General features: G+C 36.6%; 1 protein-coding gene across 7 annotated transcripts in view; it reads right to left on the bottom strand.

Annotated features, from left to right (window-relative positions):
• LOC131438822 (uncharacterized) overlaps positions 1 to 25665 on the bottom strand; it is a 299650-nt gene that overhangs the window by 188850 nt on the left and 85135 nt on the right. For all 7 annotated transcript variants that reach the window (XM_058609141.1, XM_058609136.1, XM_058609140.1 and 4 more), the window contains exon 3: positions 18102 to 18147. In XM_058609141.1, coding sequence (XP_058465124.1) covers positions 18102 to 18147 — 46 coding nt within the window. The remainder of the gene's footprint in view (positions 1 to 18101; positions 18148 to 25665) is intronic.

Below are 25665 nucleotides of genomic sequence, written 5' to 3' on the forward strand. Positions count from 1 at the left end.
ATATTCAAGTAGTTGAAAAATGTGTTGTTTTGAATGCTGTCAAATGCCGGAGACAGTTGAAAGCAAAACAAGAATCGCAATGCGAAATCAACAACTTTTTTAGTTGAAATCTGTTCGCGTCACTTCAAAATGTCAATGAAAACAACATCGATGGCTAAAGCGTTTGGTGAAATTGTGTTCATTCGATTTGAGAAATTTATGATAACAAGTGTTTATCTAACAGCGGTGTTTGTGATAAAGTTAACTTTGTTTTAGATGAAAAAGATTTGGTGACAAATTAAAAATTTGCTAATAAATGATCATCTCGTAATCTTTCAGGTATGCGCAAAAATTTTATGCTTCAAATTCGATCATTGATTTACTTCCAGCAGACTGTTCTACTTCCAGCTGTTTGATACCGATGATGATGTTCATGCATTAGCATTAAAACGCTTTTTGAAATGAATTTAATTTGTAAAAGTAACAGGAGCGAAGGGTTTCAAACACACAGAACGCGCTGCGATTGAATGGCGCGTTTGAATTGCCGTCGCAAAATTCCAATTCCTAGCGGTCGATGCACCCAAGCTCATATAAATTGACAAAAATTATCAGTGCATAACTTTAGTTCAACCGTTTGAAGGTATCATCTTTCAATTCTCATTTATGGTTTTAATAATTTTTTAATTTTAATAATTTAGCTAATTTACTCGCCCCTCCGGGCACTTTTGCTGATTAAAAACGTTTTTCTACATCAATCATTTCCGATCGAATCAGAAGTATTTTTTTGAATTTAGATCTTTACTGATCTCGACTTGACATCATCATGATCATACAAAAATCAATATCACTTAGGGATCGAATCAGTTCTGATTTCGTAATGACAATTTATTCCTTGGGTAAGATCGCTTAAAATGATATTACATGTCAATATAAAATACTGTTTATATTTTAACAACGATATTTATTTCATGAATCTCAACATACCGAACTTATTTCAAATAGATCATGACGTGTATCAGTAAGTATATTTTGATTATTTTTGCAAATCAATAACATTGTTCGAGTTGATTCAACTATTTGCAAGGTCTAAAACAAATAAAACCGATTCATTTTTCAACTAAAAGAATTTTGTTTCAATAACAACACCAATTATTTCAACTATAATATTTGTTGAAATTGAAAGGTATGTGTCCTCACTAATTGACAGCATTTTTTTCAAACAGTTAAATTAGTTGTTTCAACCATCGTTTCTGCTAATCGAAAAACAAAAATGACAGTTTAGTTAAAACAACAATCGATTAGTTGTACCAAATTTTAACCAATCGAATTCAGAAAATCAACTAATATTCTGGTTGAAATGGGATCGCTTGTGGTTCCGTCATTAATAAGTTTGCGGAACACTACTATTTGGATGAGCTACCAGGCAGAGGCAGAAAACCTGGTTCTTCTAACCCGAAACTGGACCAGAAAGTGGTATCTCTAATCATGAAGAACAAATCAATGTCAATACGTGATTTGAAAAAAAAAAAAGCAGGAACGAGTGTCGGATTGATCCAGCGTATCAAGAGGCGAAATCACCGGAAGACCTACCAGTAGCAGAGAATCTCGAAACAAAGTATTGAACAGAAGAAGCGAGCAGCAACAAGGGCTCGGAAATTGTATTTTGGCCGGATTTAGCGTCGGTTCACTATGCCAAAACCACTCTCAATTGGCTTGCGGAAAAGGGTATACATTTTGTTGAGAAAAATATCAATCCATCAAATTGCCCTCAGCTTCGACCCATCGAACGTGCTTCGACCCATCGAACGTTACTGGGCAATCGTGAAGAGGGTCTTCAAGAAGGAGTTCAGAAATATTTGGGCTCAAGCGTCCAAAAAATGCGATGCAATCACTTGTCCGGAACTTGATGAAGAGCGTTCGATCAAAAGTTCGAAAATTCGTGAAGGAATAACTTAAATTTCATCCGGTCAATGTCAAAGAAGGTTGAATCAATCTAAGAAAAAAGTTTACCGACTGAGTTTACGCGCGCGATTCAAATGAACCAGTTCGGGTCAATTTTGATCAGAAGGCATATAAGACATAGTTTCATTACAAAGTAAAGCAAAGTCTTGACATTACATTCTTTGAGTGGAATTTGGTCTTTCTGATACAACAGACCTCGCTACTGATTCATAATAGCGTGCAGAATCATTGCATGGCTAGTAATACGATCCTAAGAATCCTTCCAGACCGGGGCTGTAACATACGACAAATGGCTTGTAAGACCAGCACTCTATGCATTGAACCGCCAACTCGGGAAATCATTACATCACTAAGTGATTTAAAATAGGAGTGGCCCGGTTACAGACGACTTTCCGAGCTTGCTCGCGACATTTCGAACCAAGAAGTTGGGGTTCGCTTGAATTAGTTGCGACTATACGATGTTTTTGCGAGCTCCAGCCATCGACTTGCCTTCGCTCCTTCTTTCAATTCTTTTATTACATTTTTGGCGGTTGATCTGGTTACAAAAAAAACAATTTCACCAATTTGGTGTGCGAGTGGCTCGGATTTTCGCAATGCGCGAACAAAATTTTGACCCTTATCTTCTGTTGCTTTTATGTCATTTTACCATCCAAAGAGCAATCGTCAATATCAAACAGAAGGCATGATGTTACACAAGATAAGGGTTCTTTAAAATGTCGTGTGTACAGTTGAAGTTGATTGGCCTTTGGACCGGTTTCTATGCTTTGCTGTACCGATCAAGGAACCTAGTCCTAAATCAATAGAAATGCATGAAGAATGTTTATATTTTTTTTTTCAATTGTAAGTGTGGACAAATTTGTGTGATTTCTTTCTACAAAACTTTCCTTTCCTTTCAAACTAGTGCTTGAATACTGAATCTTCTACACAAGCTTAAATCTCCCGAGAATCAAAGGCATTTCCTCAAAGTCTGGAAAACCTGCCAACAGCACTGTTCCATAATTATCGAATCAAAAGTTAATCGTTAAATGTGCGCCTAAAATAACAACATCTACTTGAAAGAGTAGCCTGCTGTAGAAAGGTGTAGCTCTTAGTACCCAGGGTATAAGCACACGATAGAATGAAAAAAAACTGGACCTGACAGATCCCATCAGCATCGGTAGCAGCAATTTAATAAATTGGATTCACTGTTTCGCGCGAGCGGAGCACCCTACTGTTAAAGTCAGGTGAACTGTGTTAGTAGGTATACCTTTGCTTCCGATTCTAACCCATTGCTCTAGCGGAGCTAGTCAGTTAGTCTGTCAGTCATCCCGTGTCGGCAGGTCTGTTGATGGTGTTATTCGTTTATGGCTGCCTACAGGCAGCCGAATTCATGCGGAGCCGACATAAACGTGCACCACGAGAACGGCAGCGTGTTTCTTTTGGTTTCTTGAACCCTGGAGACCGAGCTCAATTAGGCGGTGTCTTGCGACTGGACTCAAACGGAGTAACAACGACGACGACGACGACGTGTCACTGGGAATTCGGGAAATCAGCACCATCGAATGTGTATTCCGATAGTGCACGCAACGCCGCCGTCGGGAGTAAAAATAACATTGAATCAAATGCGTCCGCCACGACTCACGGGGATTTCGAGTGACAAAGGAAAGCACTGGCTCACGTGTTCCGTTGAGTTTTTGCTTGTCTTGAAAACAACAGTGTTTTTTTTTGCTTGCGAAATAAATACATTTCACGTTTTGTTTCATTTTCAATGTGCTCTGTTCGGAAAGATTTTTCAAGGATTTCAATGAAGCGTAACAAATTCCGACGATTGATAATTAATTTATGGTAAGCTTCAGGAGGCACTGGAAGCTACTCAATTTTCGCTAGCACGTGTCAACCGCGCAAACAATGCGCGTTTTTTTGTTTTGTTCCTGCTCAACTTAAGAACACACCTTTTCACGTGATGTTTGCTAGCTTGTAAAAGATTGTAGACCAATTTCATCCGCCCTTGTGATTCCGTTTCCGCTTAGCTACTTTTAAAACACAGTAACTTGAACCAGATCCCATGTTCCCATCAGTTGTACTCTACAGGAGGCAAGGCAAGACAAGGCAGCGATGCAATTTGGTGTAATTTGCTATTTGCCACTGTTACATGCATCAGCTTTCTTTCCTGCAGCAGAACAGAAGCAGCTCCCGGAGAGTACATTTTTTCCATGCATCTTTTTGCTAAAAATCTGGCAGCAGCTGAAGCTGAAATACGACACAACTTTCAGATCAAATATTATGCTTCTGCTTCTCGCCCTCGGGGCACACAATTGTTCCGTGCCCAGGATACCGCCATTCGTTCCGGTTTCTCTTCTACCCCGTTCACTAGTTCACGATAGTTTCAACTTTAAACCACGAGAAGTGCGCCATTACTTCAATTAAGGTGAACATATTTCGAAACATACGGACTGCAAAACCACACACTTCTGCTATTTTTTCTTCTATTTCTCTGTTGTTTCAGCTGCTGCATCACTAGGTTGTAAGTTTACAAGTGGTGGAAATTTACAGACAGGCAGGACAGGTCCTAGGCAAGTCGGTTCTTGATGTTCTTCGGAATGCGGTATCTTCTTCCAGTAGAACGATGTGTACAATGGCTAATCGAGCAAACACATCGTGTGTTAACAATTTAATCCGATGGAATGAAAGTTGACGCTTGTTTTTTTTACGGTTGAAGAACGTGATGGAAGCGAGGGAACGCAATTTGACTAAATGACACTTTTCTTTTTCTGAACCACAACAAAACGAGGCCGATGAGCTGTTTGGTCCCTGTAAAACGAAACTATGCTCACGAAGAGCATTTTAAATCCGTAGACGGTAAATGGAAAAATATCTAAATGCTGTTTTAAATTATGTTGACCACAATTTTCTGACGTTGAACTGTTTCACCGGAAATCAAGATTGTTTAGTTAAATTTTAAAATTGAGTATTTTGAATTGGTTCAAATTTTGCTTAGGTATTCCTCAAGACAAAATAGGATAATTCGTATTTTCAGTTCAAGCCTTGCTTTTGAGAAGGGTGAAAGCAACAAATTCTTGGAAACTTTTAAATTGCTCTATCTCATAAACGGTTTGTTCGATTGATTTGGTATCTTCGTCATTGTTTAGGTGATTATTGGGAATATATAAAAAAAATATGTTGTTTATTACACTGTAGCTCACAATTCATGAAATGTATTAAACTATAGCTCAAGATGGATAAATAATGAACCGAAACGTTACTGTCTTTTGAAAATATATATTTTTTTAAGTTACAATATTCAAGTAATGCTTTCGAATCAACCTTAATGTGGCAAGTCCATCAACAAATCACCGAGATACAAGCGCTTTAAATTGGATACGAAAAATCTATCGCCGTTCTAAATTGGCCTGCTAGTTACTGGAGAATCAACAGCTCATCGGTATTCAATATACTCAAGCGAATACGCTATGCACCAGACGGATAATGTCATCCATACACCGCGTAAAAGTGACTCTCCAGTGAGCGAATGGATGTAACTCTGTTTTGTCACCCATTCACTAGACAAGCAACATGTTTCGTTCGCAGGCAGCCGGTGACAAAAGTGATTAAAAGTTGACATCATTACGGCATGCTGTGATTGGCTCGTAAAAACAAAGGTTAATTCAAACCAATTTTTCAATAGTACGCTACTGAAATACTGAAACGACGTTGCCATTCATGTTTAAGTTAAATATTTCCGTATCGAATGGTTGTTATTTCGGAATGTTATTTACATCCTTCTTCAGTGCATCGGTTGTAATCCGGAATGTTATTTACATCCTTCTTCAGTGTATCGGTTTTATAAGTTTGTTTATAACATAACAACCCAAGTGGCATGTTAAGTTGCTGTCCTATATTTTTCTACCGATTATGTAATTTATCAAGTTAGTTTACATTACTATTCTGATAACTGTTGTGTTATGAAAAAAGCGCAATTTTTCTGTGTTGTGCAACATATCTTCAAGTTCATTCGTTATTACGAACATTTATTCACAACGATTGTGCAACTGATACAAAAACTCATGCCTCGATCCCATCACAAAGGCAGTAATAAAATCAGTGAAAAAACAATTGTGAAACTCGTGAGAACTACTACGTAATGTAAACAAGAAATGGAATGACGTTTACAAAAACATGCAAACTTAATTTCTAGTGAATAAGTTTCACAGTTGATTTTCAATACAACTGCCCTTAACACAAACATGGATCTCGTAAAATAATCTGTACATGAAAAATGATAATGCTACAGAATTGATCTTTTGTGTTTTTGTAATTGAAAAATCGACAACGAACTACATTTTTATAGTGAAACATGTATTCGTACGGCTGAAATTTTCAAGCGCCTTTGAATTAACGCGTTTTTTATGATTGTGCTCCAATTACTGTGAAAATAACAGTCTATTATTTTGAATGAGAATCATCGGAGTGGTGTTTAAAATACGTGTATTCAAACATTCTTAAAATTTTCAGACGATTTTGATCAAACTAATGTGTAATTAAACCTGAAAAATCTCGAAATGAATTTTGCTTGAATATTTTCCAATATGGCATCGATGGTAACAGTGAGTTGAATAGAAAATGGTTCACCCAACGTAATGACATATATTATCTAAATAACAGGAAACATTAACATGTTAATATTTCGAAAAGAAATGCTCCACGTTTTGTTTTTTTTTTTTCATCAGTTTCAATCTTCTAGTTGAATTAAGCAACAGTATAGTCATTCATCTTAGCGGACCCGACTTTTGTGATACGCACTGTAGGTATTATTTTGGTAAGTCCGTGTGCTGGAGTTGCAAAAACAAGTTGCACAAGCGGTAATAAATAACTATGAGAGTAACTATGATGAACTAACTTTTCGTTCAATATCTTTGAAAAGTGATGTCATGTCGGCTTATTTTTTTCGCGAGATGAAAACCGAATACAATTTATCTGATTGATTTTTGATTTCATTGCGTATGTAATGCTGTATTCCTGCAACTTTTATGATAATAATGTCATGTCTGCAAGTTTTGCGTGCAATTCAAACAGATAAATCTTGCACAACTTTTTTGCAAGTTTTGAATTTTATATCATTGTTTTTTCTAAAGCTAAAGAAAACTGCACACACTGAGCTAAAAATTCATGAGGCAGCCAAAACTATGCGGACTCAGCAGAAACATATTTTTTACAGCAAGGTTATCAAATCCGCTGATCATTTTTGCCTTGCGGAGAGCATAAATCATTTCACTTATTTTTCTTCCACAAGAGATTTAAAGCAATTTCGACGTATATTGTGTCCGGTACAATTATGACAGCCGTTTGGAAAGTTTTTGATAAGTTGCACAATTGTTGTAGTTACTCCCGTTTCACATGACGATGTGATTTTTTTTGCAGAGCTTTAGTGAAACATAAACAAGTTGGTGATTTACTGCACAATTGTTTTAGATGTACTTAAAGTTGTTCTACAGTGATTTTTTCGGTAGTATTGGGAAACTTAACAGTGATAAGTTGCACAGCCAATTTTAAAATATTTAAAAACCTTTCTGAACATATCTAACATAAATAACATTTCTAAATCAATTGTAAAACATCTTGAAAGTTCAATAAGTTACATTTGCTACTTGGGAAACTTATAGAACTTATAAAACCGATACACTGAAGAAGGATGTAAATAACATTCCGAAATACGCGTATCTGTATGGTAACGTTTGTTAGGTTTCATTAAAGTGTAGTGACTTTGTGAAAGTGTAATAACGTGTCAGTGAATGGTACATAAACAGTGCAACTATTTTATAAGATATTTGTTTTTGATGAAACGATCACATAAAAAGGTAAGTGGATTTCGATTTACGTCCTACAAAGTGCATATAGATTTGGTTGTTGTAATTGCACAAATATGAATTTGCCGTACAAGTAAGATCTATAATTTCTGAATCATGGAAAGACGAAAAGAAGGCTGAATTCGATTGGTTTCGTGATTGTATACAACGTCATCCACGCTTTTGGTTACGATGTAATAACATAACAATCATTGTTTTATCATTGGGCACTGAGTTTATGTAACAACAATACTGAATCAATCAAAACCATAGGCTGTTGAAACTTACCGGGTTACGAGCACTCTGCGTGTGTGCAATCCGAGGAACTTTACTTCTTGGCTTCAGTTGCTTAGAAACCGGTTTTGATGCGGTAAACTGTGACCAAATGACTTCTCGCCACAGTGGCATTCTTTTCCGCCATTTTGTGAACGAACGGCAAACTCGTAATCTCTTCTAAGGAGAACCATTTCCCAATAAAACAATTTCGATACCCGGATGTAACATTTTAAAATTTAAGTAAACAATTGCACCGTCAATTCACACCGATGAATCCAATATCAGAGTTTAAATAAGTGCGCATTTTTTTTCGGTCGCACCCTTTAATGGGTCAGCGATTTGAATGATATAGACCCAAAGATGAAATCGAAAGCAGCACGTACTGCTTCACCTATAAAAATGACGTCTATGTAGCACTAGCTGAAATCAAAATTGTGATTAGAGTGTCGTTAGTATGCACGACCGTCGTTATTTCTTGATAATGTCATTTTCTATCAATTTCAATGGCTTCAATGACGGCAAGATGCCAATAAATTTACATAAATGATTTATTAAATGCTATAAAACACGTTTTATGTTTTTCAGCATTGTAATACAAACTTGAACGACTCTTATTGGAAAATTGTCCCCCAATAAAAGGCATTGGTTTTACTTCGAATGGTTTTATGATTTGAGCTTTATGACAGTGATGTGTCCAGTTAGTTGAACTTTGTCTTTACAAATTTGTTCTTATCTGAACTTTGCATTCTTTCCTCTATCTGTCTTCGGTGAGTTATTTCTTTCGAATGTATTGAACTGATATAGAAGAGTTTTCTGTTCTACGTGGGTCATTTAGTCGAGTACAAAAATTTTACGTTTTTATGAGAAATTGGAATACGTCACAGTAGTTGTTTTATATAAATATTATTGTTTTTCATTGTCATTGCGAGATTTGTCATGCGCCACGAATGTTACCGTAACTCTGCCATCGGAATCGGCGGCACTACAAGCCTTTCGTCACTCGAACCACATCGATCGAAGATTGCTTGTCGTGCATGTTTTAACCACTAGGCCAGATAACATACTAGTATCCAAGAAAACAGCCTGCCAAGTAGCCTGTGCTGGTAATTTATCTCACTGTTGGGCTGAAGAAATAATAGCTGCAACAGATTGCTCATTTCAAACTTGGACTGAAGTCGAGGAATGTTGGATAGTAATAAAACAACAGTAAACTGCTTAGAATTCTCGAAGGCTCCCATATGCAGTTTCAAAGTCGAACTAATGAATACCATTCGACTCGTAAGGGTGTGCATGCCAGTAGGACAGTATGCCGTGTCTCGACTGAAGGATGCTGACACTGATACTTCAGTCATTACAATGTAGTAGAAGTAATATCATTAAATTTTCATCAAACATAGTCTCCGGTGTACGCCCAACTTCACCGAACAGAAAAGTTCGAGAGAACAGTGTTTTCTCCGGTTTCAAAGCGATGGAAAACTAATTAGTTACCAGCATAAAATACACCTTCTCAACGAACTCCCACGCTCATTCGCTCACGCTTTGTCGGATCGAGTTTGGTTGGTACCATCCATCCACCGTGGAGCCACAAGCTGAACAAGTTTTTCCCGCTAGGGTTTAATTAAATAGTTTTGAATTGGCTCTTATCTACAGAATGCATCCCGAGTCGTAAAATTGATCCTATCGGTATAAACTCGCAACCGATTACGCCAGTCGTGGCACTTTTCGGTGTCGCGGGGAAGCAAACTAAAATGGATGATCCGAGTGTGGACTCTTATCTCCACTGTTTAGGATGTAAAACTATAAACTTTAGATTTGAAGCTAAGACAACGCACTAAAAATAAAAGATCAAATAGATACGGAACACCGTTCTTGTCGGAAACGGGAAAAGTTGGGGAATTGAAAACATTTCAACTCAGACGTTGAATGTTGTGTCGAAACAAACGAGCCACCATAAGTCAACTAACAATTTACGATTCACCCACCATAGTTTTTGAATAGAGAGATGAGAAAGAGAAACAGAAAAAATTAACACAATTTAACACACCTATCGGAGTCTAATTAACAATGTCTTCCTTTTGCAGTCTAAAACAACGTTTTCGCACTCGACGACGTATTTTTCGTTCCCAAAATGGACAATTCTCATCATCAGTTTACCATTATAACTACAGCCTTACTTTCGAGAAACGCCTAAGCAAATATTCCTTGAAAACTCCTAAGAAACTGTATCTCATAAGGGGCTGTCCATAAAAGACGTCACGCCGCAAGGGGGAGAGGGGTTTTTCATAAAACGTGACCTTTTGTAACAGGGGGGGAGGTTTTTGGAATGTGACGTCCAATATTTTCAATGAGTGCATTTTCGAAATACCTAATTATATTACTACTTTGCCCTATTTCCTGAAAAAATCTCCAAAAAAAACGTTTACATTCTATAGGAAAACGTGTATTTGTTGATGTAAAAGCTACTTCTTGTAAATTCGGAAATGAGTGATGCAGGAAATCATTTCTGTTATGATCAGCAAAAGTGCACGGAGGAGCGAGTAAATTAGCAAAATTAATAAAATTTGCCTAATATGAGTAAAAAGAAAAAGATGTCTTCAAACGGTTTAACTTAAGTTATCCACTGACAATTTTTTTCAGTAATTTGATTTTCTAGCATTGATAATAGTATATCATAAGAATTTCTCTTATCTGATTCTGATGCAGTTTATTCAATTGTACTCCATTTGAAAAAGGGCGGGAGATCAACGATTTTAGACGTAGATCATGTCATGTCTTATCTTGATCTTATGTGATTTTCCTCCACCAACATCAAAGCTGATCGAATCATCCAATGATTGAACTTACATAAATCAAGAATCATTTTAACTCAAAATCACTGCCCATTGTGTGACGGCAGATCAGTACCGATATTGATCGATGTGATTTAAAATTCACTGATCAACTGATCATGAAAAGATGCTCCGGCAGTGATCTCGTTTTGATGAGTTTTTGGTCTTTATTTTCTCAGCCCTGTATGCTACACTAAGAAAATATTATTCTTTACCTTAAACCATAATATATCTGTGTACCGCTAGGAGGAATAAAACAGATGATTAAAATGTATCATCAATTCCAACCAAATACTTTTGTTAGTTTATGTAATTGATATTAATAAAATAATTCCGATGATTTTGTAGTTTTAGGGATATTTTTTAATCTAATGACAGCATGTAATAAATCGATTTTTCCCTCATATTTGTATGGTTTGTCATACATATTGAGATGAATTTTATTTATTTTGAATTCGTGACATGTGACATAGGGGGGGGGGGGGGGTCTTTGATTTTGTGACAATTTTGACAAAGGGGGTTTGGGGTGTCAAAAATCTTCAAAAAAAAGCGTGACGTCTTTTATGGACAGCCCCTAAACGGTTCGCCCGATTGATTTACTTTGGTTTCAATTCATATTTAGAAATTATCGTATATTTTTAGTTCAATTGTTTGTCTTAGCGGGGTATGCATATTTTTCGCTTTTCCTCTATATCTACTGAATAAATCAACATAAAAAGAGTTTCAGCCCTTTTTCGAGTTGTTTACTTCTATGCTCCCGCGAGTAATTTTATTGTCTAATTTACTGTTTCCAAAAGAAAAAAGTTCGTAAGCCATCTAAAATAACGAAAAAAAAATAGTTTCGCCGTTCGACGAAACGAAACATTCGTAAACAAATAGAATGACAGTTTCACCGTTTTTATTCGTATTACTAAGATTAAGATTTTTGTAGAACCGGATTTTTAGACAAAATTGTAAGATTTTGAAGCGTTTATTCGTTGGAAAGAGAAACTCGAAGTGTTTACCTTTGTAAGATTCGCCTTTTTTGGATGTGCTTTATTCTGAAAATAAATCTTTTTTTCAAACTCTCAAATTTTTATCAAAAACGGTATTTTTGATGATTAGTATTTTAGTCTTCGTTAAGACGTGGAGTCGCCTTGAGCTAGCTTTAAACATGATCAGTATCTAACGGCTGTTTTCCCCGTTGGAAAATGGACATGCGAATGCAATTATGCAATGAAAACCACGAAAATGTTACCACATTGCATTCGCATGTCAATTTTCCCATCGGTTTTCCCCGTTAGATACTGATCATAGCTGAAACTAGCTCTAGACGGCTCTACGTCTCAACAAAGACTAAAACCCAAATCGTTGAAACTCAATCGAAGGTTTGATAATTTTCAATATATTATGTACGATATCACAATCGTCACTGCTGCTATCACATATTGGCTGAGATTGTCATGTAGATGTACGATGCTGGTGTGAACCCCAAAAGATAGCAAAATAGACAAAAAAAAACCTCGAATTAGTGTCGGTGGCAAAGTAGAAAGGAAAAAAATAGATTTGTTATCAGTGTGTTATGTTCTGAATTTGGTTTTCGTAGATATAGGACTGCAAGTGAACGCCGTGATGACCAAGTACAGCGAAGCATGCTTGTTTTTTCTAATCAATTGAGGTATCTCTTCATGTGTTTTCATATGCAGGGTAGTTTAATTGGCAAAACAATTTTCCCGGTTAGGAGATAGGTACGGGTTCGGGTCCCGTCTCTCCGGTAACCCCAAGTAGCAAATGTAACTTATTGAACTTCCAAGATGTTTTACAATTGATTTAGAAATGTTATTTATGTTTGATATGCTCAGCAAGATTTTTAAACATTTTAAAATTGGCTGTGCAACTTATCACTGTTAAGTTTCCCAATACTACCGAAAAAATCACTGTAGAACAACTTTAAGTACATCTAAAACAATTGTGCAGTAAATCACCAACGTGTTTATATTTCCTTAAGTTCTGCAAAAAAAATCACATCGTCATGTGAAACGGGAGTAACTACAACAATTGTGCAACTTATCAAAAACTTTCCAAACGGCCGTCATAGGACACAATATACGTCGAAATTGCTTTAAATCTTTTGTGGAAGAAAAATTAGTGAAATGATTGATGCTCTCCGCAACGCAAAAATGATTAGCCGAATTGATAACCTTGCTGTAAAAAATATGTTTCTGCTGAGTCCGCATAGTTTTGGCTGCCTCATGAATTTTTAGCTCAGTGTGTGCAGTTTTCTTTAGCTTTAGAAAAAACAATGATATAAAATTCAAAACTTGCAAAAAATTTGTGCAAGATTTATCTGTTTGAATTGAATGCAAAACTTGCAGACATGACATTATTATCATGAAAGTTGCAGGAATACAGCATTACATACCCAATGAAAACAAAAATCAATCAGATAAATTGTATTCGGTTTTCATCTCGCGAAAAAAATAAGCAAACCTGACATCACTTTTCAAAGATATTGAACGAAAAGTTAATGTCATCATAGTTACTCCCATAGTTATATATTACCGCTTGTGCAACTTATTTTTGCAACTCCAGCACACGGACTTACCAAAATAATACCTACAGTGCGTATCACAAAAGTCGGGTCCGCTAAGATGAATGACTATACTGTATTGTTGTTTAATTCAAGTAGAAGATAGAAACTGATGAAAAAAACAAAACGTGGAGCATTTCTTTTCGAAATATTAACATGTTAATGTTTCCTGTTATTTAGATAATATATGTCATTACGTTGGATGAACCATTTTCTATTCAACTCACTGTTACCATCGATGCCATATTGGAAAATATTCAAGCAAAATTCATTTCGAGATTTTTCAGGTTTAATTACACATTAGTTTGATCAAAATCGTCTGAAAATTTTAAGAATGTTTGAATACACGTATTTTAAACACCATTCCGATGATTCTCATTCAAAATAATAGACTGTTATTTTCACAGTAATTGGTGCACAATCATAAAAAACGCGTTAATTCAAAGGCGTTTGAAAATTTCAGCCGTACGAATACATGTTTCACCATAAAAATGCAGTTCGCTGTCGATTTTTCAATTACTAAAACAAAAAAGATCAATTCTGTAGCATTATCATTTTTCATGTACAGATTATTTTACAAGATCCATGTTTGTGTTAAGGACAGTTGTATTGAAAATCAAATGTGAAACTTATGCATTAGAAATTAAGTTTGCATGTTTTTGTAAACGTCATTCCATTTCTTGTTTACATTACGTAGTAGTTCTCACGAGTTTCACAATTGTTTTTTCACTGATTTTATTACTGCCTTTGTGATGGGATCGAGGCATGAGTTTTTGTATTAGTTATATGTTGCACGACACAGAAAAATTGCGCTTTTTCCACAACACAACAGTTATCAGAATAGTAATATAAACTAACTTGATAAATGGCACAATCGATAGAAAAATACAGGACAGCAACTTAACATGCTACTTGGGACATTTTCGCGGATTTCATTGCATAATTGCATTCGCATGTCAATTTTTTAATTTGTTTTTCTCGTTAGAAATTGATGTTATTTGTGATATTATTAATATCTGATATGCTGTAGCTGACAACTAATAAAGTTTATTGCACTATTACTCTTAAATATAACAAAATTTTTAATGATCGTTTAAATATTTTTTCTGAATCGATTTTGTTAATAAAAGCATCATATTCAATCGAAATTTTGTTGAACAAAATTTTTCTAAGTGTTGCCTTTCTCTAGATACAGTGGGTTTATAATAACAGTAACTGTAACTTGTTAACTTGGAAGCATTTTTCCTGAAAGAGTAAATAACTTCTCTCTTCTGTGCTAGTAATAATTCTATAATATAGTAAATTCATATGGTATTAGGTTGTAAAAAGTAATATACATTGTAAAAATTCCAACAGTTCTTCCATTTTTTCGAAAAGGATCTCAGAAAATATTCCATCGAAGATGGAATAGAGTTGTACTGTGTAGCGAATAACTGGTATTACTTTTTGCATAGTTGGTTGCTAAAATGAACAAAAATAGGGTATGGTTGGGCAAATCCCATCTAGTAAAACGATAAACGACATCTGACCTAATCTTATTTCACATCGGTTTTAGTCGTTGTGTATACCAAATCAAGATTAGACTTCTGCGCAATATTTTTTTCATACCTTTAAAAATATTTGAGATACAAGTCTCTGCGGTAACATTACAAAGTTACATTTGTATTCGCATTTTTCCAATCTGTTTTCTTCGTTAGATACCGTTATTTCATATTTTGGATGAATCGCATTTATGAATTTATCTAATAAGTTGATAAACTTTCCAGCCATTAATTTAGGCAACCAAATTAGCTGCGCAAAGTTACCTTCCAACAGTTCGAACAGATTGCCAAAATCCCACACAATTCGACGGTGGCGAAGTAGCTTAACTACTCTAGCTGGCGGTATCACCATTTTTTTCATTGCTTGCCTCCATTGCCCCTACGTAATAATTTTTTAATATACCGTTTTTGGAAAAGCAAAACGAAAGATCTGTTAAATTCCACAATGAAAATTTTTACCTGTTTAGCGTCATTATTACGTTAGTATTATTACAACGAAATAGGTAAAATTCTCAATAGTGGAAGTTTCAAACGGTTAAGTTTTTTTTACTAACCGCTCAAACCCTAAACATTTGAATTTTTAATTCTTTACTGAACTTTATCTCTAAAAGAATATTCTTTCAAAACTTCCTTCGAAAAATAATCTAGAAGAGATAATTTTATCTAGATAATTTTATCTACTTTTTTTCGAGTATCCAAAAATTTTTTCTAGAACTCGACGGGAATTCCCTATTAAGAAAATTTGCGAAATCTATATTGCAAATTTATTTTCTTTCAATAAATTTTGTGACCGAAGCTCTGCTGCTGAATTCGCTGAGAGAAACAATATTTTTGTGAAGAGAAAGAAATTTTAAAACTTTCTACTCTTCAACAATATTGGGATAAGCTTCTTCTGCCATCGAAATTCGGTTGACGATTTGTGAATTTTTGGCAAACTTTTTATTTTTGTCAGCGTAAGGATACCCACGTACAAGAACACGTTTTTTTATCAAAGTTTGTGCATCAACTTCATTTCCCTCATTAACTTTGCCGTGAAACGTGGGGTTCTTTCGCAAATTTGTTTGCTATTTGTGTTCTCTTTAGTTCTTAAGTTTGGTTTCTTTTGTGAGATTTCAGATTGATTACAATTATTCAGATCTGTTTCTACGTCTGCAATAACTTGTTCGAGATTCAATTGTTTGTCCGTCAGTAAAGTTTTAGGATGAGCGATTGGCCATGAAGTCCTTTAAAATCTGAATGGAATCGTCGGTCGGTCGGTCTTTGAATTGTTTCGGCGGTCGTAGGTTCTCGATCTTCTTACTAGGAAGAAAGTGTTTCCGTGCGTATTCAAACTCTTCTGCAATTTGTACTTTACTAAGTAGGAAAATCGGATAGACATTGTTTCGCTTATATCAGGTGGAATTATTCTAGTTGTTCGACTCGTAACCTTTCATTCCAATTCGAGTTTGTGTAAACCAGTGTTAATATTTCAAATTTGAAGTCACATTATTCACAAGCAAGTCAGAAACAAACATTTCAACCTCACGACAAATTGAGAGAAATATTGTAATAAAACGACAATGTTTCGCTTAAAAATGTTGAAAACGCAGTCACACAAAATTCCATAACACTGATGTAATATAGACGCTAGAATATTTAAGCGTTCCTGTACTTTATTATTTTGCAAAGATTCTCCGCGAAGATATATTTTTTGGATGTCCTCAGGATCGATGAGACTGTATGTTATCCCAACCACACAACAAAATGTGCAAGCCGAACATGTTTACGCTATAAAAATCCTGAGGCAGTAAACAATGTAATCACACTTACATGTGCCTTATATCCTACGGCTTGTGTTTAAATATATTCCATCAAATTTATCATAATTCACATCTGGCCTCACACCTACCGACCGATGATGACGGTTTTGTACCCGATATCAACCACTCTCGAGGACCCGCTCTGATTTATTACATTCCGTCACCGTAATGATCACCGCTGTTATGATTTTCCTCATCATTTGCCACTCCTCACTAACCATAAACATCGCGTCACATCGAGTGATGGGTTCTCTTTTGAACCGCGTGTTTGGATCTCAGCTGTTGTACAACACAAAAACCTCTCACCACCCTCCCTAGCCGCGTCCGTGGACACACGGTTACATTGCATCCAGTTGGCGTACCCCAAATGGATTATTTATGTTGCCGGTAGAAGAAATCTAATCCGAGTGCGACCTCTTTGGCTGGCTCTTCCTAGGCACAGAGCGAAATCGCGAGACGAAAATCTATTTCCAGAGACCTTTCCTACTACTACGCGCGCTTGGTTTTGGCCACGTAAAGTGTGTACCAGGAAATCACTTGCCCTTCGCCACCAGCCAGCCACCCGACCGACCGCGCTTGTGACGATATCGGAGTACGTCTGAGTGTGTGCCGCTGCCTCTTATCTCGTCGATGACAAATGGCTTCAAAGTTCAAGTGTTTTCCTCCTTTTTCTTTAGGTTCGAGCCTGAACGTACAACAGTCATGGAAAAAAGGGGTCTTCGTACGGTATTGCCATTCCAACACGATACGGCAAGTACCTATCGGGTAAAAATAATGAAATCGAGACAGAGCATAATGCTCAGCAAATAGAAATAAGAAATACATATCGCACTGGTATCGATTACATCACACAGGGAGGGGAGCAATCTTTTCCGACTAATGTGCAAGAGTAGGAAATCCTTGAGTCTGGCTTTTACTTGCCGTTCGAACGAATGTTTCCTCAGAGATTACCCGTTTCCACTGCGTTTCAACGTAGATTGAGCTGTAGAAGAAGTTGATGCTTCGTAATAAATTTTACTGCTTCCTTCAACCTTGGAAATAGCCAAAATAGCTTCCTCAGCTGCCACGAGCAACGAGTATGGAACGGCGGGCCTTCGACTTCAATGCAGCGTAACAAATAAACGTAAACACGAACCGAAGGATCAAAGGATTTCCACTGGATATGGTCGAAGGGTCGTCCGTATTCTCTGGTGTTTTCTGGTGATAAGAACTTTCAACATTTGAATAGAAACTAGGAAAAAGGGTGTCACAATACTGGAAAATTAAATTTGTATTCGGATTCGGTAGGATATATGTGCTAAGTGGATGGATTTCTTTGAACTTACCTGCTACTGGGGATAGTTTCCGCATAACGCACCATCGTGATTTCCACTAAAAGAAAGATAGGGTAAGGTTGTGTTTAGTATAATGAACTTTGATATTCGAAGTTGACCCAATCTGCTACGATAAATAAGGTTGGAAAGGATGATGACGTATCTGCTTTGTTCGATGTGAACGGAATTTTCTCGTTGTGTCTAACGAATGATTCTTTTGATTGTACGATTTCGTAAGACATATTTTGAGTGATTTTTTTTTAAATCATAATCTCTAGTCATTGAACGCAATAACGTATAGCAAAGTTTTTAATATGTTATGTAAAAACGTCGGTAAAATATCCTAAAAGTCAGTCCCGAGTCAAATTGGTGTCTACATCCGTGCAAAATAGAGGCGTTTACCATACTGTAGACGTGTGCAAAGTTTCATCCAAACCGGAGCAAGGCGATCATAGGGATCCGGGCATTTTTCTGCTGATAATTAACGGACACAGCCGATTGACACATTTATATTTGAGTTTGAAAATCTCTGTGATAGACCAATCATATCAAATGAAAAGAAAGAAAAGCAATAGTGCAAAATTATGGGAAAATTTTTTGCATTTTCTCATTCACAATTGTTTATTTATTCTATGTGGTTCGATATCCACAAACATATACAGAATCGACATATCATATTACAGTACATATGATTTGCCTCCTTGGATTGTTAAAACTATTGACTTAAGACTCCAAAACTATTACCAAAGCTATTGTGTTAAGTTCAGTTTCTACCAGTCAATAAGCATTTTTATTACATAAACTTTCGAAAACAATGCTTTGAGAATTTTGATAACCACGGATCGAGCAGTTTAGATTATTGGTGGTATTGATGATAAGATGAGTTTATCAATATCATTCAGCATATATCGGTGATTTCTTACTGTATCGGTAGTTGCGAACTAGAGCAAAAATCCTAGATTAAAATTTGGATCACTACTAATGTTGGCTGCATGAAAAGTTTCTGTTTCAATATTGACATCACTGCAATCTGCCATTAATAGAGGCGGGGCTCGGCAAAAGATACTAGGGACAAGTTAAAAATCTCAACTCGAATTGTTAGTTGATTGATTACATTGCAAGTTTATTTATTTCAATAGAAAAAAATATGGTAGATTTTTCTTTAGAATCAATTTGTTGGCCATCGGATTAGATTCAAGAATCATTTTCACTGGGCTGTCGTCCGACATCCTTACGACATGCCCAGCCCATCGTAGACGTCCGATTTTAGCTGTTCGTACGATGGGTGTTGCAATTCGTGATTCATACGCCGTCTCCACGCTCCGTCTTCCATCTGCCGTTGGTCCTCTGCCAGCATAGTCCAGGTCTCGTGGCCATAGAGAACAACCGGTCTAATGAGCGTTTTGTAGATGGTCAATTTCGAGCGGTGGCGTACTTTTCTCGATCGAAGGGTTTTTCTGAGTCCAAAGTACGCACGATTCCCTGCCAAAATACGTCTCTGTACTCTCTATCTCTGCTGGTGTCATTATCGGCGGTCACCAGAGAGCTCAAATACACGAACTCGTCAACCACCTCGATATTTTCTTTCCATAAATACGTTTATTTCTTAAGGCAGTTTACACAAGTTTTTCTTCGCCGTAGCATAACTTTTACATAAAATTCTTATCCTAATTCAAAAATAGTCACAACGATTTAAATTTATTAAAACATATTCCTCTTATTACTTAAATATCATCTTAGGTAATTCGCCATTAATTATGAAATCTACTCGGCAATATTTTTTGAACCAAACGATTAACTTCTATAAATTATAAAATAAGCTGTTATTTTCAGACATTTTGTTGATAATTTCATAAAGTATTTCGAGTTTGTTTGTATCACTGCATAATTTCTATTCTAATTTAGCTATTGGTTGAACTCATGGTCGCAGCTGGAATCAGAACTAACTCTTAAAAAGGGTCCTTTATTAAATTGAAACTCCAATTATCTTTATGAAATGATAAAGAAGTTTCATGTATGGAAGGTCACGACAAGCAAGAATGTCTCGAACTGGGACATTGGATAGTCTACCTTGAATACGCAAAGAATTTATTAGTTGAGATCTGACATCTCCACTCCACGCATGTCCAAACGACATGATCAATATCCCGATAACCTTCGCCACAAGCACAATGATTAGTCTCGGAGAGCCCAATTCGAAGGAGATGTGCGTCTAACGTGTAGTGATTGGACATGAGTCTGGACATCATACGAATGAAATCCCTACTCACATCCAGTCCCCTGAATATTCGTGGTGGAAGGCGTAGTGTTTCTACTCTAGTGCCTCTTCCTCTCATGAATTCTGTATTTTGACGCATTTGTGGCCAGTCCGCTGTAGGTTTCCGTCATCTTCTCAAAGTGGTCCTTGCCCGTGGCTTTGTTGTTCCGCAGCTTACCGATCTCCTCACTTATCTCCATCAGACCAGATGCTGGGAATCTGTCGTCGGCTGAGCGTGCACCCAGATTGATTCCTGTGTCGTTCTCTGTATCCTGTGCTTCGCCATTCAGATGTTCGTCATAGTACTGCTTCCACCTGTCGATCACCTCACGTTCGTTCGTGAGAAGATTACCACTAGTATCTCTGCACATTTCGGCCTGTGGCGTGTAGCCTCTACGTGAGCGGTTCACCTTCTCATAGAACTTCCGTGTGTCATTTGCGCGGTACAGCTGTTCCATCTAGTCAAGGACTATTAAGAATTTAATATTTTTACGTTTCGTCTTTGACTCATCAGTGAATAACAATTCAGATTGAACTGCTTAATGCAAAACTCGGCAGTTCATTTTGAACAGCCGTACAGTTTCTGTTATTTGCAGAACACTTGTTTCTGTGCATCGAAATGCAATGTCTATACCGACGTGCCGAACGAAAACGTGTTTGCGACTCTTTCTGGTCGATGCAGGTTTGGTCATTCAGGGCACATAACCGATTTTAATATGTTTACGTTTCGTATTTGACTCACGGTTCAAATTGAACTGCCGAGTTTTGCATTAAGCAGTTCAGTCTGAACTGATATGCGCTGATGAGTCAAAGGCGAAACGTAAGCATATTAAAATCGGTTATATGCCCTAGCACAAAATTTGGGGAACAACTGAATGATTATTAAGAAGTTGAAAAAAGGTGGTTGGGTAATATCAGATACATAACTAGAGGACATGAATACGAATACAACTGACTTGCTTCTTTCACATCAACAATCGTTCATATTAGTTGATCGATTGTGTGAATTTATTTATCTACACCAAAATTAAATGATTTAAAGAACTGCATTCGAAACCTGGGACTGGCTCCGAATTCAGTTGCAAAATTCGGGTTCGGAATCCAAATAAAAAATACAGTTCATGAATTGAATTCGAGGATTCTGGAACTAAACCCATTTCCCGAATTCAGGTTCAAGTTTAATCTCCAAAATACAAAATTAATTCTGGAAATTGGGAATCGAACCCAAGTCCTGTCCCCAAATTGTTTCAAAATCCAGAGCTAATATCTTGAAAAAATTTTTTCCGAACTCTGAAGTTAAATTCCTGAATCAGAATTTTGAATACGAACTACAAACTTAAATTAAGAGCAAATTCAGCAGCTGGAAGTTTCATATGGGCGATCTATAATAGAACTAAAACTGGAACAAAGTATCTACAGCAAATCGTTTTAAACGATTTATTAATTGCAATAAGCATAAGAACGCAGGTTCGAGACCTGTCTCTGAGCGTTTTTTTTTTTTCCCAAAATTCATCTTTTCTGTTAGTTTTTCTTTCATTTGGCTTCTCCAATATATGTTTCCGCTCAGTCATTGCAAAAACTGAAATCGTTTTAGTTTTATTTATTCTTACAGTTCTACTGTCAAATTTAAAACTGGAATACGCTTCCGTTCTATTTTTTGCTGCTGGGGCTGCCAGTTTTTCTTGTTATAATTTCCAGATTTGAATTGTAAAGCTGACATAAATTATGCATCTAGAACAGGAAGACTCCTGAACATGCCCTAAGGCACTAAATTCAGTTTCTAAAAATCTAATTCCAGGGTTCAGCCCAGAGTCTAAATTTTAACTTCTGAAACTATGTTCTGACACTGAATTTTAAAAAAAACTTTCAATCTTTTATTAAGTTTAGCACTAAGGAAGACCAGAATCCAGGTTGTGAATTCAGTTCCTAAATTCAGTTTTAGAATCCTTCTTAGTGGTTTTTTTTAAATAACTATTTATTGGAATATGAGTTAAAATTAAATTATTAAGATTTAGATTGGGTGTTCAGCCACAAGTGGTGACTTTTCAGCCCTATTATATATATGATTTGGTTGATACCATGAGGACATCATTTGCTTCAGCAATTCTGAGATTTTTGTGTAGGGAAAATTACAAACCTACTTGTATTGTGTAATGGGGAAAAGGAACTTATATACTAACTTACTAACTAATACAGAGAGCGAATCGATTCAATTGAAGATTGCATCGATTTTTGTCAGAATTTGCTTATAATATTATGTGACATTACATCTAATGGTTCTATATTTGTGAGTCTGTGTAACTCATTTGTATTAAACCAGGGAGGACGCTTCAAAATCATTTTCAGAATTTTATTCTGAAAGCGTTTTCTTCCTGGTGGAACAACAACTTAACCAAATTTGTACTGCATAAAGCATGGCTGGTCTGAAAATTTGTTTATATATTAACAATTTGTTTTTTAGACAGAGCTTAGAATTTCTGTTTATAAGAGGATATAAACATTTAATATATTTATTACACTTTATTACAGTTTCAGACAAATATCACGGGAAACAGTCAGGTCAGGTGACTACATTGTATAATTTTTTTTGCCCAGATTGCACAGTTATTTTTCATTTGTGCTTTTCTATTCGTCAGTCCTTTACTAATTTACTCTCCGGTTGTGTGCTGCAAAAGGATCAATGAAGTTTAAAATTACTTCAGAGATAAAATAAGCAAACGATGTATTTCTAAAATTGCATGACGTTTCGGTAATTTTTTATGTTCTCTTTAAAGAGAGATATGGTCTAATCGTTGACCTAATTTTCCTTGAACAAATTGTTTGCATAGGTGAATTCGACTTAGACAGTATACTTTCTAATAAAATTTTAACTAGTGGTTAAACCCAATTTTACCTACATTGGTTCCGCTTACAATTTCTATGTTCCCCGAAAATATGTCTGCACTGAATGCAAAATATTGAACATGTACGTTCCAGATTTATATCAATACTAAATCTTCCTATTTTTGTCCCTCCATTTTAAACTGATTCTGCTCCGGTGAATAAGCGTCCTTGAACTTTAATGCTGTGATTTGGCAAATCTTCATCCCACTATCCCACCGTTAGCTGGAGCCTGAACAAATCAAAAAACCTCAAACCATCATCCAACAATCCATTTGATTTGCGATAGCATCTGGATAGAATGAAAAATTGGCGAAGGAAGAAGCTCCTTTGGCCGGACGGTTGAAAAATTGAGATCCCGACGCGCTGGCTGACTGGCTGAGGCACATGTTTATAGTCGAACGTGATTTGCATAAAAATGTGTTATGAAAATCAATTTCGCTTCCTAGCCTCTCCGCCCAGTGCTTCCAGGCTCCGCAGAATGTTCCGTCTTCATTGCATGCAGCAAACCAAAGCGGCTGGGATCAGCAACAACAGTTACAACAATATTGATTCTTACTTTGAATTGCTTCGCCGACTTGGACGGGAATGAGTGTCGGCTGGGGCCTGACCGAGGGGGTGAGTGAAAATATTCCTTTTCTTCATCAATCTGAGCCCAACTCATCGCTTAACCTCACCGGAAGCTGTTTTTTTGGCAGCTCATCCTGCGAAGGGCTCCAATCGGGTCCGAACGATTTGCGCCAGTCCTTGTTTCGCCAGTCCTCAAATGATCCATCTCCGCCTCAGGGAAGCGAGAAAAAAGATGGGATGATCAAATTATGCAAATCGCGATGCTGTTCAATATTCTACGAAAAAGTTTTAACGGTATGCCCCGTTGTCCGGATCCCCTTGCCGGATCCACTATCTTTTTGTTGAGGCTCCGAATGAATTGCAGGAAAGGCAATAATCTGACTAAGCCGTTTTACGCCTTCCAATTTGAAAGTCTTCCGAAACTCTTGCCCTATTGAGAGGTACGAGGCTATTAGTGCGGGTTTGTTCCGATAAACAGCAGCCGTCTCCTGGACGAGGTAAGTCTGAGGAGGTAATAAATATGGGTCTTCTCAATAACCGCAAACGCTTTCCTTGGGAGCACTAACCGATGGCATCAGCAGATGTTGGACGAAAAAATAAAGTCATGAAACAGAGTAGAAATCAAGCACAATGTCGTAAGCAACCGTTCAATAGCAGACTTACTGGGTTGGAGGAAAGGCCAACAAAAAAAAAAGTTCGATGAGAAAACTTTCATCCCACGGTCATCCAGTTGGGATGGAGTGTCGAGAAACTCAATATCGAATTTCCGAACTTGATTGCGGTCGATACAGCGGATAGAGTTGATGGTATGGGGACAAAGTTTAGGTGTTAAGTATGTGCAATAATGAAGGTTTGAGATTGCCCACACCACCGCCGAGATAATTTGATCTTATGTTTTGACAGTCTGAGCAATTGAGTTTCGGTTTCCTAATAGCGCTGAGAGTTCCAAGAAATGCGATTTTTTTGTCGCTAGTAAAAATGATGTAGCCATTTTTAACTACTCGTATATCGTACAGCATTTTATTAATATTGAAGTGTGCGTGTACGAAAAAAACCCTATCGTTGAGCATCGAAAGAACAGTTTCATAATTTCATGCATAATTAAAAAAAAAAGTATAACAGTTATTCCTTCATATTGCAAGTTATTCCACCATAAGCTATTCCGCTAGCTCAAAGCTCAGAGCAATGCATATGAGAAAAAGCGAAGAGATGGACACGTAGAGGTCCATTTTTCCAAAAAAAAAAAAAACAGATAGGAACTACATTACATTTTTCTTTCTAGGAAATCGTTTTATATACAATTTTTAAACCATTGGATAATTTGGACTTATGACCATCTCAGCGAAATGACCTGAATTAGTAATACGCAGTGATTATGCCAATGTGTTATAAACAGGTAGTGTAGAGCACATAGCTTGCTGGTGTTGGAAACCAAAACTCTATAGACATTTTCAAAGTGCTTCGGTGTGACGACATACATAATGAGTAATGATGTTTTAATTAGCATTAGCATTACCATTAGAAACCGCCCGTGTGCTGCTACTCCGTTATTGATCAGAACCAATTAAGCTTGAAAAATGTTTTTTTCTGAAACAACCTGCTTGGGAATAGCACGTAGTTTCCCATTGATTGTGTAAACTACATTGATCTCTGCATGCAACGCCAAATCTGCAGATCTACTTGGGAAGGAAAGATTGTTAGTTCAATGCAGGTTGCTACTAGAAACCGAGGAATCCTCTGCATTTCCACATGCATTATAGGAAGGGGTTGCTTGTTAGTAAATTAAATGCTCTGAGCAGCCGGCTACCGAGAATACGTTGGCAATTTTATCGCGTTAAGTATTATAATGTGTTTCCTGCTGAATACGAT

This window comes from Malaya genurostris, chromosome 3 (genome assembly GCF_030247185.1).
Source record: "Malaya genurostris strain Urasoe2022 chromosome 3, Malgen_1.1, whole genome shotgun sequence".
Lineage (NCBI taxonomy): Eukaryota > Metazoa > Arthropoda > Insecta > Diptera > Culicidae > Malaya > Malaya genurostris.